This window comes from Drosophila miranda (assembly GCF_003369915.1).
Source record: "Drosophila miranda strain MSH22 chromosome Y unlocalized genomic scaffold, D.miranda_PacBio2.1 Contig_Y2_pilon, whole genome shotgun sequence".
NCBI classification, from domain to species: Eukaryota; Metazoa; Arthropoda; class Insecta; order Diptera; family Drosophilidae; genus Drosophila; species Drosophila miranda.
This window is the reverse complement of record NW_022881614.1, coordinates 36,992,339-37,011,832: the sequence shown is the minus strand read 5'-3', so window position 1 is coordinate 37,011,832 and position 19,494 is coordinate 36,992,339. Positions and strand designations below refer to the sequence as shown.

At 47.1% G+C, this 19,494-nt stretch overlaps 1 protein-coding gene across 1 annotated transcript; it reads right to left on the bottom strand.

The window, feature by feature from the left end:
* Positions 1-672: 672 nt before the first annotated feature.
* On the bottom strand, positions 673-1,053 carry LOC117192412. The gene is made up of 2 exons (XM_033397081.1): positions 972-1,053; positions 673-896 (listed from the first exon to the last, which is right to left on the bottom strand). The coding sequence occupies exons 1-2, from the start codon at positions 1,021-1,023 to the stop codon at positions 673-675; spliced, it is 276 nt and encodes a 91-aa protein (XP_033252972.1). The 5' UTR covers positions 1,024-1,053.
* Between the last annotated feature and the right edge of the window lie 18,441 nt (positions 1,054-19,494).

Sequence of the window (19,494 nt, the reverse complement as noted above, 5' to 3'; positions counted from 1 at the left end):
GTAGGTGCGTCACGAGAGCTCAACAGAGCTTTCGACTCGCCAAGTCAGAAGCTCACTGACGACGAATGCAGCCAGCGAGGAGTCAGGTTTCACTTCATCCCCCCACGCTCCCCTCACTTTGGAGGATTATGGGAGAGCGCCGTGAAGGTGGCCAAACAGCTGCTGGTGAAATGCACCAACAGCACAGCACTTAACTACGAAGATCTTGCGACTGCCATCACACAAGTAGAAGCGGTGATGAATTCAAGACCTCTGCATCCCTTGTCATCGGACCCGAATGACTTCGAGGCGCTAACTCCCGGTCATTTATTGGTTGGCCGACCCCTGAACGCGTTAGTAGAACAAGTAGACGACGCACTGTTGAAACTGTCCATGAGCAACCATTGGAAACGCATTCTAATGGTACACCACATGTTCTGGCACCGCTGGTCGTCGGAATATTTGACGTTGCTGCAGAAGCGGACAAAGTGGAGCACTGTAGCCAACAACATTCAACTTGGTGCACTGGTCCTTATTGCGGAAGACAACGCTCCGCCCGGACAATGGCTGCTGGGAAGAGCTGCAGAGTTACACCCAGGATGGTGCAGTTCGGGTTGTAACACTCAGGACCAAGACTGGATTATTTAAGCGCAAGGGGTGGGTGGGGGGGGGGGGGGAGCAGAGGAGAGCGTGTCAAACTATTCGATATTTATTCAGCAATTGATAAACATTGAGCAAACATAGGGCCAGGCCCATTACATGCATCGTTTGAGTGCTGGAAGAGCAGCCATTACAGGGTATTAGACCGACTCGGGAGGTGCACACACAGGCCTCGACCTGCATGCCAGTGGGATGGGTCTGTCGATAGCAGCCATTGCTGATGTTCACCCTGGCGCACATGTACGTGATGTTCTGGACTGCAAAGAGGGAGCGGAAGAGGGGAGTAATGGAGTAATGGAGGCTATCCTTGAACTTGGAGGAGGCATACTCACTTCCGCCTTTGAATATGTAGGAGTACTTGACACACGAGAAGCCCGGCGACATTTGGCAAAGGATGTTCTCGCGATCCTCGGTCATATTGTGGGTAGTGCATGTTCTGCGAGTGATATACAATTACTTGAAATGGAATTCAAAGTAATGTCTATCTAGGGCCAAAGCATAGTATTTGATAGGTAGGACACAAATGGATGGCAGAAACAGATGTATATCTTTTGGCGGCTTGAACACCTGGCTTCCTGCTGCCTTCTCCCCATCGATGGAGTGTGAATGATGTCCCTAGTGGGGTCAGCCATTGGTTCTTCGCTATTCGTGTAGTATTTTCGAGTGTCTGCCGCTTTGATTGCAATCAGCTTTGTCGATAAGCATTCATATCTCTCTCTCTCTCTTTCCTTTTGTAGTGTTGATAAACACAGAAAGTGTCATAAATGGTTTTTATACCCGATACTCAAAAAGAGTATTGGGGTATATTAGATTTTTGGTGAAAGTGGATGTGTGTAACGTCCAGAAGGAATCTTTTCCGACCCCATAAAGTATATATATTCTTGATCAGCATCAATAGTCCGTCCCCTTCAGCGCCTAGTGCTTAAAGACTATATGAGCTAGAGCAACGATGTTTTGGATCCAGATTTCTGTGATATGTCACTGCTACAAAAATATTTCAAAACTTCGCCCCACCCACTTCCGCCCCCACAAAGGACGAAAATCTGTGGCATCCACATTTTTAAAGATACGATAAAACCAAAAACGCAGAATCGTAGAGAATAGCCATATCTTTTAGACTGCAGAATCTGAATTGGATCGTATTATTATTATAGCCAGCATCACGAAAAGAATTTCATTTTTTCTCGCCCTGTCTCTCTCTAACACACACGTAGCATAGCCGGCTTTGCTTAGAGTAAAACATTAGCGCCTAGATCTCAGAGACTATAAAAGCTAGAGCAACCAAATTTGGTATCCACACTCCTAATATATCGGACCGAGACAAGTTTGTTTCAAAATTTCGCCACACCCCCTTCCGCCCCGCAAAGGATGCAAATCTGGGGATATTCACAAATCTCAGAGACTATTAAGGCTAGAGTAACCAAATTTGGTATCCGCACTCCTGTCAGATCTTACTATAAAACGTGTATCTCAAAATTTCGCCCCACCCCTTTACGCCCACACAAAGGACGAAAATCTGTTGCATCCACAAAATTGCACATTCGAGAAAACTAAAAACGCAGAATCATAGATAAGGACCATATCTATCAGATTGCTGAATCTGGACCAGATCAGATCATTTTTATAGCCAAACGGAACAAATCAATTTGCACTGGCTACGCAGCGCCCGACGTCACGCTCAGACTGATTTTCTGTCTCTCTCGCACGCACTCTTTGTCGTGTCGTTCAATATTAGCGGCGTCTGCCGGAGCATAGCCATACTGACTTAGTATCGGGTATAAATGTAGAGTTGCGGTGTCCGCAGCAACTCACAACGTTCCCCCTCGTTAATATTGTTTTTGTCTGAAACACCCCCCACCCCCCGCTGGAATGCCAGTGAAGGAGACACATCTTGGCCCTTATGCAAATGGCATTTAATTAAAATCTCTCAATCGAGGGGGAGCAGGGGCGGGGGCCTGCTGTTGGCCGAAAATTGTTGTGAACGAAAGTCTGCAAATTGTATTTGTTGTTAATTGTTGAAATGTCCTCCTGTTCGGACGGCTCCTCCTTCGAGTTCCTCCTCTGGCAAAATGAGTTTGGAAACAAATAAAAATGTCAAACGAATGTGTCGGGTCGAGCAGCTTAAATATTTTAAATTATTGCCAGTGGTGCGGCCCAAAGGAAATGCATTTTGGTGTTGTCGTTTCCAATGCCCCCACTGGAAAGATCATTTGCTACCGCATATGCGCTTGCAGCGGAATTCTTTCGTCTCCTTATGTCGCAATCTCTCGGACTCGGCTTAACAGCGTCCCCGAGCAGCTCTAACGCTCTCGGGCTATCATACGCTCTCGCTCGCGTCTAAGCTTGCTGCATAGCGCCCGGCAATTTGGCCCGTCAGCCCTTGCATGGGCAGTCTTGAGCTAATCGTCGCAGCTATTAGACTAACATCCTCGCATCAATCGTTCGCCCCAATCATCCCCATATGTACATACGCGATAAGTTGGTTTACATATGCAAATAAATTGTGAATTATAAACAGCCTCTCGACTTTCATTAACTTCAAATTGCAACAGTTGTTAAAAACGCTTAATAGCTTAACATTTGATGACCCCGACTTGATTGTGCAATAAATAATCCATCAGTGCAATCGCAAACTAATATAGCATTCAAAGATCTTAACTAATTGCCATCTCAACCAGTGTCATCGTCCACATAAGTTATCCATACATATATACACCGGCCTCCCCTGCATATTCGGTAGTGCACGGAGCTGTTGGCTTGCGCTTCTCTTTTCGGTCATCTTCCCGCAAGAAACGTTTCTTACACCTGTCGCCTTTGTATATACAGTTCGTACATATGTAGCTGTTCGCTTGCTGGGCTCGGTTCTTGTCGTCTATTGCTCGTGTTACTCTTTGCGATCATCTTCCCGCAAGAAACGTTTCTTACACCGGTCGCCTTTGTATATACAGTTCGTACATAGCTGTTCGCTTGCTGGGCTTGGTTCTTGTCGTCTATTGCCCGTGTTACTCTTTGCGATCATCTTCCCGCTAGAGACGTTGGTCTTTCTGCTAACGCTGCCGCTACCATGGAAATTAATGCTGCTAACGAAATTCCAATGACCAGTGAGCAAAACAGGGTGTCTTTTTTGAAGCTTAAGTCAACGGAATTATGCGAGAAAATGAAAGGGTTAGCTACCGCTTGGCAAAATGAGTCGTCAGACTGTGACTACTACATGCTCGTGGTAAAGCAAGAGCAAGTCGAGAAGTTGATCAGCAAATTTGAGATGTTTCACGGCGAGCTTGAGGAATTGGATCGAAGCGAAATTCACAGTGGTTTGTGTGACATTTTTGAGTCACTTGCAAGCTCGCTGAAGATGGCGATTATAAGGGAAATGGCTAAGAGTAGCGGCCGCATGCCGTTTCATTCTACCTTGGCTGGAGGAAATACTACGGTTGAGTTTGCCGACTCGCAATTTTTACCTCACCGTAGACAAGTACCATCCCTGCCTCCTATACAATTGCCGACGTTTAGCGGCGGGTATGCAAACTGGACGGACTTTTATTCAATGTTTGCCACCATCATCGACAGCCATCCGGACTTAACAAACATAGAAAAGCTCCAGCATTTGCGTTCCTGTCTGCGGGATTCGGCATTGGAGTTCGGTCGCTGGAAATCTCAGATGGCAATTATGCTGTGGCATTAGATTTGTTGGAAAACAGATTCAATAATCGGCGATTGGTCTTTCAGGCACACATCAATGAGATCTTGGCGCTCCAGGCTGTGGAACCTGGGTCAGTGGTCATGCTTCGGGAGCTTTCAGACAAGTTCAATTCACATATGCGCGCGCTCCAGGGTTTGGGCACCACTGAGCAGATCGCAGGATGCATCGTCGTGCAGGAAATTCTCCGAAAACTGGATCCAGCGAGCCAAGAGAAGTGGGAGGAACGATTCAACGACCCCGCATTCGCAAACTTAATTCCGTCGTGGGAATCTATGGCCTCGTTCTTGGAGCAGCGATGCAGATCATTGGAGACGATGGATTTTTCTATGGCAAGCTATGCGTTGAGCAATCAGGTGGGCAGAAGTAGAAAGCATAATAATTCTAGGTCCACATTGATTACAACGAACCAAACCGTAGCACGCTGCGCGCTGTGCATCGATGGTGCTCACGAGGTCCAGCACTGCCAGAAGTTTAAAGCTCTGTCCCCCACAAATATATAAATGTATAATCGACAGCCAAGCTTTGGAATTGACACTCAAAACTGGAACATTCCATCAAACATACCACTGGCTGATCCGGAGTTTTATAAGCCGCAGCGCGTCGATCTGCTAATTGGCGCAAGTCTGTTTTTCGAGCTCCTGTGTGTTGGTCAGGTCAAGCTACTGCCAGGATTGCCTTCAATTCAGAAAACGCGCTTGGGATAGGTCGTGAGCTAGATTGTGAAGCACACTTTGTGCAGCATTTCCGTCGACTACATAAAGGCGATTATTGTGTTCGGCTGACAGCAAAATATAATTTGGATCTCCTTGGAGAATCTTACAATCAAGCGCTTCGTAGATTCCTGACCCTTGAGAGAAAGTTAGATCGTCGCCCTGATGTTAAATCTCAGTATGCAGCATTTATAAAGGAGTACTTTGATTTAGGCCATATGTCTCAGGTTCCTACCCAGTCAATCAGCAACTGCCGATATTTTTTGCCTCACCATTGCGTCATGAAGGAAGATAGTTCTACGACCAAGCTTCGCGTCGTTTTTGATGGATCCGCTTCAACCTCATCTGGATATTTCCTGAACAACGTTTTAATGGCTGGTCCCGTAATCCAACCCAAACTGTTTCATATTCTTGCTCGATTTCGGTCATACGCCTTTGCGATTAAGGGAGATATCTGTAAGATGTATCGTTGTGTAAGAGTCTCGACCGAGGATAGCAACTTGCAGTGTATTCTGTGTAGAAACTCCAGGGATGAAGACTTGCGTGTGTTTCAATTGGACACCGTTACTTATGGGACGAAGCCTGCCTCCTATCTATCTGTGCGAGCGATGCATCAGTTGGCAATAGACGAGCAGATGGCGTTTCCAGTTGGAGCTGAAATCCTTCGCCGTGACTTCTACGTGGATGACTTGATATCTGGAGCCAGCTCGCAGGAGGAGGCTATCCGGATTAAGGAGCAAACTACTGGAATTTTGTCTAGAGGTCAGTTCAGATTGAGGAAATGGTGTTCGAACGTCCCTGCTGTGCTGGATGGAGTTCCGGAAGAGGGCAAGGAAACATTTTTGAAGTTCGACGATGGCAGCCATGTGACTAAAACTTTAGGACTTGCGTGGGATCCGGTTTCTGATCTACTATTATTTTCGTTCTCGGCCCTTCAATCTTCTTTGAATTCCTGCAGGCGCTCTGTTTTGTCATCCATAGCGCGATTCTACGATCCTCTCGGACTAGCTGGTCCCGTAATTACTAAATCCAAAATCTTTCTCCAGCGTTTGTGCCAAGAGAAGTTGTCCTGGGACGAAAGCCTTCCAGTCGCACTGAACACCGAGTGGCAGGAAATATGCACCAGTTTTGGTCAGATTCGTCGACTTGAATTTCCTCGGCTTGTGCTCCTTCCAGACTCTACGCTGGAAATTCACGGATTTTGCGATGCCAGCATCGAGGCTTATGGTGCATGCATTTATGTCGTGTCCAAGGGTCAGCATCTCAGCAGTCACTTACTTTGTGCCAAATCTCGTGTGGCTCCTTTGAAGACACTTACAGTACCAAAGTTGGAGCTTTGTGGAGCGGAGTTGCTGGCTAGGCTCATATCTGAGATAGCTGGAATGAATGTATTCAAGGGAAGGTGTTACTGTTGGTGTGATTCTGCCGTTGCGCTCTCTTGGATTCGGGACGAGCCGTCAAGATTTAATATTTTTGTTGCAAATAGAGTGTCAACGATTCAGGAAATGACCGAAAAAATGGAATGGCGCTCTGTTCCCACAGCTTTAAACCCAGCCGACATTCTGTCTCGAGGGGCTCATCCGACTGAGCTGAATGAGTCACCTCTTTGGGCTCATGGTCCTCCATTTCTTTGCGGCTCCTCAGATGACTGGCCAGCCACTGTGCTACCTGATAAGCCAGCCCTTGAACTTCGTCGGAAGGCTCTTCTGGTCAAATCGCCCTACATGGACATTATTGCTGATTCCAAGTATGCGAATTCATTTGCTTCTTTGCAACGCGTTTTCGGATACATTCACAAGTTTTGCAACCGAATTCGGCGCCCCGGACTCACTGTCTCAGACATTGAACATGGAACCCAGGTATTGCTACGACTAGTCCAGCGTACTCAGCTATGGGAGGACATGAAGTCACTGCGGGCAAGGGCAAGCAGTCTCCCCATCGATCTCAATCGCATCGTTATCGCCATTCATGGATCAGTTTGGACTTCTCAGGGTAGATGGTCGACTGAAAAACTCTTCGTTGGATTTTGATGGCCGTCATCCCATCATCTTGCCCAGCAGCCATCCACTGACTCTTGCAATAATCTCCCATTTTCATGAGCGGAATCTGCACGCTGGTCCTCGAGCTTTGCTTGGACTAATTCGATCCCAATATTGGCCTATTGGGGGGAGGAAGACGGTAAACAAGGCAGTAAACAAGTGCGTAAGATGCTTTCGACTGAAGCACAGGGTATTGGAGCATATTATGGCGGATCTTCCAAAGGAGCGGCTCGATGGTTCTCATGCCTTTGAGATCACAGGCGTGGACTTCTGTAGGCCGTTTTTCTACAAACCGGAGGCACGCAACAAGGCTCCAATCAAGTGCTACGTCTGCGTCTTCATTTGTTTCGCTACCAAGGCTGTTCATCTGGAGCTTATAAAGGACTTATCCACAGTTGCTTTTCTACATGGAATAAAGCGCTTCATATGTACCAGACGGAAGCCGCGGCAAATTTGGTCAGACAACGCAACCAATTTTGTCGGCGCTAAGAATGAGCTGATGGAATTAAAGCGCCTGGTCCTCAGCGATGACCATCAGAAGGCGCTGCTGGATTTTTGCTTGGTCGAGGCTATAGACTGGCATTTCATTCCTCCGCGCTCCCCTCATTTTGGTGGTCTATGGGAGGCTGCAGTGAAGACGGCCAAGTACCACTTCTACCGTGCGATAGGCAACTCGGTTCTTGGATTTGACGAGCTGCGGACGCTGTAGTGCCACATCACGGCAGTGATTAATTCAAGACCTTTAGTTTCAATTTCAGAGAGCCCTGCCGATCTAGATGTTCTAACTCCAGCGCATTTCTTGAATGGTGGCCCTCCTGCTTCGTTCGCTGAGCCTGACGTCACGCAGCTAAACTTCGATCGCCTGGACGGCTGGCAGCGCGTTTCGTACCTGCAGCAGCTCTTTTGGTCCCGGTGGAAGGAGGAGTACATAACGTCACTGCAGCAGCGCTCAAAGTGGCGCACTGCGAAGCCTAGTTTAGCAGTCGCAGATTTGGTTCTTGTCAAGGATGAGAATCTCCCTCCCATGAAGTGGCCACTGGCGAGAGTGGTCAAGCTTTTGCCTGGACGAGATGGCGTTGCCCGAGTTGCTGTGCTGAAGACGTCATCTGGAATCACCAAGCGCGCCGTCAACAAGCTGTGCCTGCTGCCCCTTAAAGATGCTGTTGAAAGTCAGGCTTCCAACGGGGGGAGTATGTCGGGTCAAGCAGCTTAAATATTTTAAATTATTGCCAGTGGTGCGGCCCAAAGGAAATGCATTTTGGTGTTGTCGTTTCCAATGCCCCCACTGCAAAGATCATTTTCTACCGCATATGCGCATGCAGCGGAATTCTTTCGTCTCCTTATGTCGCAATCTCTCGGACTCGGCTTAACAGCGTCCCCGAGCAGCTCTAACGCTCTCGGGCTATCATACGCTCTCGCTCGCGTCTAAGCTTGCTGCATAGGGCCCGGCAATTTGGCCCGGCAGCCCTTGCATGGGCAGTCTTGAGCTAATCGTCGCAGCTATTACACTAACATCCTCGCATCAATCGTTCGCCCCAATCATCCCCATATGTACATACGCGATAAGTTGGTTTACATATGCAAATAAATTGTGAATTATAAACAGCCTCTCGACTTTCATTAACTTCAAATTGCAACAGTTGTTAAAAACGCTTAATAGCTTAACAGAATGAATACAAGTTGTCTAATTTAATTTGTTTAGCAGGAGAAGTGGCAGCAGTGGCAGCAGTGGCGGCAGGACAGTGCCTCTCGCCAGTGTGTAAAAGCAGACCTTTGTCACCGAATCAAATCACTGCTCAAGGTTCCAATTGAGAATATGATATTCTGGTCAGATTCAGAAGTTACTCTTCATTGGATCAGATCCAACCCTTCGTCGTTGTCAACATTCGTTGCGAACCGAGTAGCGGAGATTCAAGAGTGGTCACACACACATCCACACTTCGAGCTTACCGAAGAAGAGATACAGATGGAAAGTCGGAAGAAATCGGTCGGACTGACCGTCGCGGCCAAGCCAAATTATTTAGTGGATGTACTCGTCACACCTCAAACTGCTAAGAGTGTTCGTTTTCGTGTTCCGCTTCATCCGAAAATGCAAAGACAAAAGTGTCAACTTTGGAAAAATTCCGTCATCCGTAGAATACGACGAGGCGTTTCTAAAAATAGTCGAAATAACACAGAAAAATGAGTCTCAAGAAGATATTGAAAGGGTTCGTAAAGGCACCAAGTTAGGCCCCAGTCTTCAGCGCTTGAATCCCTTCATCCATGAAGAGGCTGGGACATGGTGCTCTTTTTCGTTGTTGCGAGTTGGGGGGCGACTAGTTAACGCTCCTATGTCATATAATGCCAAGTTTCCCTTTTTATTGACAAAACGCTCGCAGTTTGTGCAGACATACAGTGGCTATCTGCATCAAACGAATTTTCATGCCGGCCCACGAGCACTCGTGAGTATCCTTAGACATTTGGATAGTGAATGCTCAGGCGGTCTGCAGGGCGACAGTTAGGTCGTGTATTCGTTGCTTTAAATGCAAGCCTCTACTCCAGACCCAAATGATGGGCAACTTACCCGCAGACCGTGCTCTCCGCCCATTTTCAGTATGTGGCGTTGATTTTTGTGGCCCAGTCTATACGACTCTGAAAATTCGTGGAAGGCCCCCTTATAAGTCCTACATAGCGTTACTTGTCTGTTTTGCGTCCAAGGCGGTTCATTTAGAAATTGTCTCCGATTTGACGACTAATTCCTTCTTGTTGGCATTCCAAAGGTTCGTCGGTCGTCGAGGATGTCCGCAACGCGTGAACTGCGACAACGCGACAAATTTCGTCGGAGCAAGTCGCCACTTCAGCGAACTGCGGAAGAGGATAGAAACGGAAGCGGACGCGATACGCGAATTCGCGTCAAGAAGCGGGTGCGGCACAATAAAAGCTCGCTCTCTCGCTCTTGGCGAATTCGCCCCGCTTTGCCACCGTAGGTAAGATAGGCAGAAGAAATTGTTTGAATATATGAAGAGAAGTCGAGAAAAATCTATGAAAACGAACGCACGCACTCCTTTTTATACCCGATACTCAAAATGAGTATTGGGGTATATTAGATTTGTGGTAAAAGTGGATGTGTGTAACGTCCAGAAGGAATCGTTTCCGACCCCATAAAGTATATATATTCTTGATCAGCATCAGTAGCCGAGTCGATTGAGCCCTGTCTGTCTCTCCGTCTGTCCGTCCGTCCGTCCGTCCGTCCGTCCGTCCGTCCGTCCCCATCAGCGCCTAGTGCTCAAAGACTATAAGATCTAGATCAACGATGTTTTGGATCCAGACTTCTGTGATATGTAACTGCTACAAAAATATTTCAAAACTTCGCCCCGCCCACTTCCGCCCCCACAAAGGACGAAAGTCTATGGCATCCACATTTTTAAAGATACGATAAAACCAAAAACGCAGAATCCTAGAGGATGAATATATGTTCTAGAGTGTAAAATCTCAACCAGATCGTATAATTATTATGGCCAGAATAAAGAAAACAATTTCATTCTTTCTCGCTCTGTCTCTCTCTAACAGACAGGTTTCATGGTCGGTTTTGCCAATTGCAAAATATGAGTTCAAGGATCTCAGAACCTATAAGAGCCATAGCAACCAAATTTGGTATCCACACTCCTGTGATATCGGACCTTGACCGTTTCGTGTCCAAATTTCGCCACACCCCCTTCCGCCCCCGCAAAAGACGAAAATCTGGGGCATCCACAAATCTCAGAGACTATTAAGTCTAGAGTAACCAAATTTGGTATCCGCACTTCTGTTAGATCTCACTATAAAACGTATATCTCAGAATTTTGCCCCACCTTTTTCCGCCCCCACAAAGGACGAAAATCTGTTGCATCCACAATATTGCAGATTCGAGAAAACTAAAAACGCAGAATAATAGATAATGACCATATCTATCAGATTGCTGAATCTGGATCAGATCAGATCATTTTTATAGCCAATAGGAACAAATCAATTTGCAGTGGCTACGCAGCGCCCGACGTCACGCTCAGACTGATTTTCTGTCTCTCTCGCACGCACTCTTTGTCGTGTCGTTTAATATTAGCGGCGTCTGCCAGAGGAGAGCCATACTGACTTAGTATCGGGTATAACTGTAGAGTTGCGGTCTCCGCAGCAACTCACAACGTTCCCACTCGTTTTTCGTCTTATTAAAATACAAAATTGCAGTCACCCAAGTTTTTCGGTATCTTTTATTTAGAAAAACTATTCTAAAATTTCACGAACATTACGCTGTATACCGGCCGGCTCTGTTGTCCCCCTGTGTGTTGTTTATTGGCTGGCTGGATGTGAGCATTGGCGTGCATCGTGGGCAATGATGGTGTTGTTGATGGCAAGCGGCTCTGGTCCGGCCGCCCGGCCACCCAATATGCGATCGTGGAATGGAGTGGCATTGGCATCGTGTGAATGATGCCAACGAATCATGTAATTGGCCGCATCCAAGTGGCTGCTGGTCCGGCCACCAGGATGCGTTGACGATTTTGTTGATTGGCCGCATCCAAGTGGCTCCGGTCCGGCCACCAGTATGCGTTGTCAGTAGAATTGGCCTGGCCTCCTCGGCCACGTTCGTCGTCGGGTTGTTGGTGTAATTTTGAGTGGCTGCTGGTCCGGCCACCCAGTTGAGGAGGTGTTTGTTTTGGCGTTTTTTATACTCGATACTCAAAATGAGTATTGGGGTATATTAGATTTGTGGTAAAAGTGGATGTGTGTAACGTCCAGAAGGAATCGTTTCCGACCCCATAAAGTATATATATTCTTGATCAGCATCAATAGCCGAGTCGATTGAGCCCTGTCTGTCTGTCCGTCTGTCCGTCCGTCCGTCCGTCCGTCCGTCCCCTTCAGCGCCTAGTGCTCAAAGACTATAAGAGCTAGAGCAACGATGTTTTGAATCCAGACTTCTGTGATATGTCACTGCTACAAAAGTATTTCAAAACTTCGCCCCGCCTACTTCCGCCCCCACAAAGGACGAAAATCTGTGGCATCCACATTTTTAAAGATACGATAAAACCAAAAACGCAGAATCGGTGAGGATGACCATATCTTCTACAGTGCAAAGTCTGAACCAGATCGTATAACTATTATAGCCAGAATCAAGAAAACAATTTCATTCTTTCTCGCTCTGTCTCTCTCTAACACACAGGTTTCATGGTCGGTTTTGCCAATTGCAAAATATGAGTTCAAGGATCTCAGAACCTATAAGAGCCATAGCAACCAAATTTGGTATCCACCCTCCTGTGATATCGGACCTTGACCGTTTCGTGTCCAAATTTCGCCACACCCCCTTCCGCCCCCGCAAAAGACGAAAATCTGGGGCATCCACAAATCTCAGAGACTATTAAGGCTAGAGTAACCAAATTTGGTATCCGCACTCCTGTTAGATCTCACTATAAAACGTATATCTTAAAATTTCGCCCCACCCCCTTCCGCCCCCACAAAGGACGAAAATCTGTTGCATCCACAATATTGCACATTCGAAAAAACTAAAAACGCAAAATCATAGATAATGACCATATCTATTAGATTGCTGAATCTGAATCAGATCGGATCATTTTTGTAGCCAAAAGCAAGAAATCAATTTGCAGTGGATACGCAGCGCCCGACGTCACGCTCAGACTGATTTCTGTAGCGACACAAAATGGCTGCTGCCTGGCTTGGCTTGGCGTCGTCTGGCCTTTACTGTCTTTATTTTTTGGCACCAGAGCACAAATGACACGGCAAACGATAAACGACAAACAGTCAAAACGACAAACGACACGGGCAACGATGATGGCAACGAACAAACAAACTTGCAATGTGACTTTATTTTAATGGCGGCGGCGATGGTTCAATTAATATGCGTCCGACGATCGCAACCTCTCGAGCGGGTGGACGAGATGAGAGTGGCAGACGAGGTTCATGGTGGAACTCTCACATGTCCGCCAACTCCCACACTCTCCCCTCCACTCGACAGACCCGATAGCCGATCGTCATTTACCGGTGCTCTCCCCCCCGGTTCCACTTTCACTCACCCCAATACTGAGTGAGATGAAAGTAGTCCGAGGGCAGCAGCACCGATAAGTAGGCAATGGAAAATTGCATTGGCTGTTTGTCTAGTGGCTGCCTGTTTCGTGTTGTTGTTGGTTAGTGGCTCGTGTCTTATGTTCTCTGTGCTGTGTCTAGTGGCTGCTCTGTTGTCAGGGGATGGGATGGGAAGGGAAGGGGGAAATTTGCCTGCTCCCGTATAACCGCCCGGATACTGTAAACTTCCGGATCTTTCGATCCGCTTCGAAGAGTCGACCGCATAGCATCTTGTGGGCGGTTGGAATGGCTTTATTGGGGCGTTTGGCAGAGTGGCGAAGGTTGGCAGTGTTCATTTTGGTCCTGCACAACCGCATTTGGTCTTTGTGGCATTTGAAGTGGGTAGGGGGTGGGGAGGAAATGGCTGGGCGTAAATTGCCGAACTTGGCGGCCGATAACACACTGGCATTGATAAGTGCAATTTAAATTTGAATTGGCTTTTTTGGTGTGTTATCGGTCAGAATCTAGTATTTGCGTGGTATTTTTGGTAATACCACGTGTCAAGGGGAACTATGGGAATGGCAGATAGGTTGGGAAGAAGAGTAAGAAGGTAAAACTAATTAGAAAACTACGAAAAATATACAATTAACTACAGAAAACTACATTAATTTACAAAAACTTATTCCTAATATCACAGGCAAGTAACTAAAAACTATGGACAAACTATCTACGGACATGCAAAAACTACAGAAACAACAGGATTGACATCTACAACAAATACATTGATGCAGACAAGGTGAAATAAACGATAATTGACATACATTTACAACATATAAACATTGTTCGGAGCAGAACCCAGCCGATTAGCTGCTTGCCAAATAGCACCTAATTCTTGGCCGTCAGCCGCTTATTTTGTTTGTTACTTATGTCTATGTCACTCATTTGTTTGTTAAAGCTTTGCGCGTGCTTTCCCTGCTAAACGCTCTCTGCCAGCTCGCTCTTCGCTATCTCCGCTTTGCGTCTGCCTACCGACGTCAGCCGAGAGAAGCTGCGCTTAGCGATCGGAGCGGCAATGTAAAGGGCAGGCAAGCCACACTTGCAATTTGGATGTCACGCATTAAAGAACATATCGTAATTTTATTTTTGCGCCGAGTTTTATTTAATTCGAAATAATTAGTCGGCCGATTGGGGATAAAAAACATTATCTCCACATAATCTCTGAGTTGCAGTGTCAATTAATAATCATTCGCGATCGACATTCGTTAGCCCTAGCAAATTTTCGGCGGTTAAGCACAATTCGGTGCTAAAACACACTTACAAACACCTACATACACGCATTGCTGGCTATTAATTTCTCTGTCGCGACAATTCGGTCAGTGCAGTGCGGTAGGCAGTGCAGCGAACTCACTAATACACACAAGCGGAGTACAAAGCGGAATCGGACAGCTCGCACAGCCGCACAGCTAAAGGCATTAGCTGTAATCCCTTTGCTTGCGGTTCCCACGCTTATACGTATACAGGGTGTCTTTTTTGGTCGTGCTGAGTTACTCTTTTAAAACCTCAACATGGCAGCACCTGAGCCTACCAATGTCGCGAACGCAGCAATGCCGAGTGATGTAGATTTCTACAAGCACAAGGCCGAGTCAATCGCGCGCCAACTAAAGGCCATGGATCGCTTTCTCACCAAGGAAGAGCTTGCCGAGTTAGATGAGGCAGAACTTCAAGCTCGCTTAGAGCAAATCGAGCGAATGAATGCGGATTTCGATGCCGCTCAAACGAGCCTTGAAAGGCTGGATTTCCTGCAGTTAGCCCATGATGCCCGGCTGGACTTTTCGAATGTTTATGTCAAGGTTAGGTCCAGGCTGTCGCGGGAGTTGATGGCTGCTCGCACGGTAAATGTTGCCAATTCAACGGCTCGGCATACTCTCGAGGGGAATTCGTCGTTGTTCGCCTATAATAGTATAGGCCGTTCTCGAATGCCCGAGTTGCAGCTTCCGCGATTCGGTGGGAACTACATGGATTGGCCAGAACTCCACTCGATGTTCTCGACAATGGTGCACAAAGACCATCGTATACCAATCATCGAAAAATTCCAATATCTTCGTGGATGTCTAGATGGTGCTGCGCTGGATACGATTCGTTCCTTGGAACTTTCTGAGGAGAATTACGACAAGGCGTTGAATTTACTAATGTTGCGATTCGATAATAAACTGTTACATTTTCAGGCACACGTCAAGGCTATTTTCGGTCTGCAAGGGGTGGAGAAGGGCTCGGCTATCGGCTTGCGCGCGCTCAGCGATAAAATCAATTCGCACTTGCGTGCACTTCAGACCTTGGCGACCCCGCAGGAGATTTCCGATGGGTTGCTGATCTTCATCATAGGCACGAAATTGGACCACAAGACCAAGGAGAAATGGGAAGAGAACTTGCCGACGTCAGGATTGCCTCGGTGGTCAAGCATGGCCTCATTCTTGGAAGCAAGATGTCGGATGCTGGAAAATTTGGGATCGGCTATGGTAACAATTCCTAGCCAGCAGGTGGGAGAAAGTAAACCTAGCACCCTAATCACCTTTATTAACGATCATAATAGCTCAACATGCAAGTATTGCAAATCCTCCGATCACTACATATCCCGATGCTAGGCATTTCTAGATCTCCCTGTTTTTTCTCGATACAAGGAGGTGAAGAAGCGCCATTTATGTCTAAACTGCCTCAACAAAGGCCATTCATTGCAACGCTGCAAGTCAGGGGCATGTAGAAATTGCCAGCCAAGCATCACACACTGCTCCACATGCAGTCGGGCGCTGACGCTGAGTTGCCGTCGCCGAGCACGGAATCGACCCAGCATGATCCTGCAAGTGCCCTAGTAGCAAGCAAATTTACTAGCCCTCCCCCCTCGAGTCAAAAATCTCTGCCTAGCCAAAACGTGCTGCTAGCTACCGCAATCGTATATGTCAGGGGCCGTTTTGGATCGCTTATTCCATGTCGTGCCATTTTAGATTCCGCTTCTCAGGTTAACTTTATAACATCGAGACTCGCCAATCAGCTGCAGTTAGATCCTCACCCGTCTCACGTTCAAATCGCCGGTATTGAAGAGTCAATTCTACCATCCAGCAAGGCTGTAGACATCGTCCTGCAATCTCAAGACGAAAGCTATCACGGTTTCCTCTCTGCAATTATCACTGCCTCAATCACAGGAATGCAGCCTAACTTCGGCCTAGACGCAAAGGATTGGCCAATGCCAAATAATCTAAAACTGGCTGATCCTAATTTCGCCAAGCCCCAGCGTGTCGATCTGTTGATAGGTGCTGGTTTGTTCTTCGAATTAATGTGCGTTGGACAGATTCGACTGTCAGACCAATTGCCAACATTGCAGAAGACGAAACTTGGCTGGATAGTGTCAGGAAGTATTAAAAACTCTGAGAAAGCCCGTGCGGCGCTAGCAGCCGTTGAAGATCCCCCTGTCATCTCCGCTTGCGAGCCTAATTTGTGCGATATTGTAAGGCGGTTTTGGGAAGTCGATGGAGATTATTCGCCCTCATCAATTTCGGAGGAAGATGTTCATTGCGAACAGCATTTCGTCACAAACTGCATTCGCCTAGATTCCGGAGCTTACTCCGTGCGTTTGCCAACCAAATTCAGTCTAGAGGAATTAGGAGAATCGTATCAGCAGGCGCAACTTAGATTTCTCAATTTGGAGAGGAAGCTAGCAAAAAATGCACAGCTTAAGGCAAAATATATGGAGTTTCTCCAGGAGTATCGTGATTTAGGACACATGTCGCCAGCTTCGCGGCAGTCAGACCTTCCGCAGTACTTCTTGCCTCACCATTGCGTCCACAAGCAGGATAGTACAACCACCAAATTACGCGTAGTGTTCGATGGATCTGCCAAAACAGCGTCTGGAGTATCACTGAATGATGCGCTAATGGCTGGACCCACCATCCAACCTAAAATTCTGATAACTCTGCTTCGTTTCCGCTTTTTTAAAGTCGCCTTGTGTGGCGATATCTGCAAAATGTACCGCTGTGTACGCGTTTCCCATCCCGATACGCACGTGCAGTGCATCCTATGGCGCATTGACCCGAAGGTGGAGATTCAGGTGTTCAAGTTGGAGACTGTTACTTACGGAACCAAACCTGCCGCTTTCTTAGCAATTCGTGCTATGCATCAATTGGCAAATGATGAAGAGTTGCGTTTTCCGCTTGGAGCTGATGTTGTCCGAAGAGATTTCTATGTCGATGATCTCATATCTGGAGGGGACAGCATTGATTCTGTCATCAAGATTCGTCAGCAGGTAAAGGAGCTACTTTCGAAAGGATGTTTTCCCATACGTAAATGGTGTTCCAATGAACCCGCTGCTTTGGAAGGCGTATCGGAGGCGGATCGCGAAAAGTTCCTTACCTTTCATGACGGGACTGAAGTAACCAAGGCGCTTGGTCTAGTTTGGGATCCCACCACGGACAATCTTCTGTTGAGCTTCGCTCACGTCGGAACCGCTGCAGGCCCAATATCGAAGCGTTCGGTCCTGTCTACACTAGCTAGGTTCTACGATCCTCTAGGGCTCATCTCTCCCATCATCACAAAAGCTAAAATATTTATGCAGTCGCTATGGAACGAAAGCCTAAAGTTGAATTGGGACGAAAGCCTGCCCCAGGATCTACATACGACTTGGATTGAGCTGACTTCGCAGTTGTCGATGGTTAAAAACTTTAAGTTTCCACGTTACGTGCTTCGGCAGCAAGCCAGATTAGAAATGCACGCGTTTTGTGATGCGAGCCAAGCAGCATATGGCGCCTGTGTACACATGCGTTCGGAAGCTCTTGGCATTGTGCAAAGTCATCTCTTATGCTCTAAATCCAGAGTCGCGCCCTTGAAAAGTATGACTATCCCCAAGCTTGAGCTATCCGCTGCCCTCGTATTAGCCGAACTAGTGTCCACCATAGTTAAAGGATTATCAGCTCCATGCCAAATACATTGCTGGTCGGATTCGTCCATAGCCCTTGCCTGGATTCGAGAATCACCATTGAATTTTAATATATTTGTTTCTAATCGAGTTCAGTGGATTCAGGGGCTCACCGCTGGAATGACTTGGCATCACGTGCCCACAAAGTTGAATCCTGCCGACATCATATCACGTGGATCCACGCTCGCTGAACTAATGGATAGCAGCCTTTGGATCTCTGGACCACCATTCTTGCGTCTTGAGAGCTCAGAGTGGCCTGCAGCATTGGTTGTTTCAAACGAAAGGGATGTATCGTACGATTGCAAATTTCAAAACTCATTCGGATCCATGCAGCGCGTCTTTGCTTACATATATCGATTCTGCATTCTCAAGGACAAAGGCATAGCGTGGTCGAAGGGTCAACTTACCGTAATCGACATCAAAAATGGTACGCATTTGCTCATAAGGGCAATACAGCAGCAACAATTTTCGGAAGAGATAAGGGCCCTCGCCAGCAAACAGGCCCTACCCCCAAAAAGCACGATGGCCTCACTGAATCCATATCTGGATAGCTTTGGATTGCTGCGTGTTGGAGGCCGCCTCCAAAATGCCGAATTGGACTACGACGCGCAGCACCCGATCCTGCTTCCTAAGGGACATCCTGTCACTGTCTCTATTATTATCTTCTTTCACGAAAGGTTTCTCCACGCAGGAGCTCAAGGATTGCTCGGACTGCTTCGGCAAAAATTCTGGCCTATTGGCGGACGCACATATGTTGCGGGAATCATTCGCAAACGTGTTATCTGCTTTCGTTTAAAGCCAGTGCTGAGGGAACATATCATGGGAAACTTGCCTGCGGATCGCGTAAGGACTAATCCAGCATTCCACACAACGGGCGTTGATTTTTGCGGACCCTTTTATCACAAGTCGGAAGTCAGAAGCAGGCCTCCTATCAAATGTTACATCGCTGTCTTCGTATGCTTTAGCACCAAAGCAACTCATTTGGAAGTCGTTCGGGATCTATCTACAGAATCCTTTCTGGCAGCATTAAGGCGTTTTATAAGTCTACGTCCCAAACCTCGAATCATCTGGTCAGACAACGCTACAAATTTTGTAAGAGCAAAAAATGAGCTTTTGGAGCTTCGGCAAATGTTCCTCAGCGATCCTCATACGTCGGCTGCGTCACATCTCTGCGTTTCTAGTGGAATCGATTGGAAATTTATCCCCCCTCGCTCACCTCATTTTGGAGGTTTGTGGGTGGCGGCTGTTAAAGCAGCTAAATATAATTTTCATCGCATCGTCGGGACCTACATTTTTACTCTTGATGAAATTCAGACCTTGGCTTGTGAAATCTCTGCTTTGTTAAATTCCCGTCCGCTTTATGCAATTACAGAAAGTCCCGATGATCTAGATGTGCTCACGCCAAACCACTTTCTC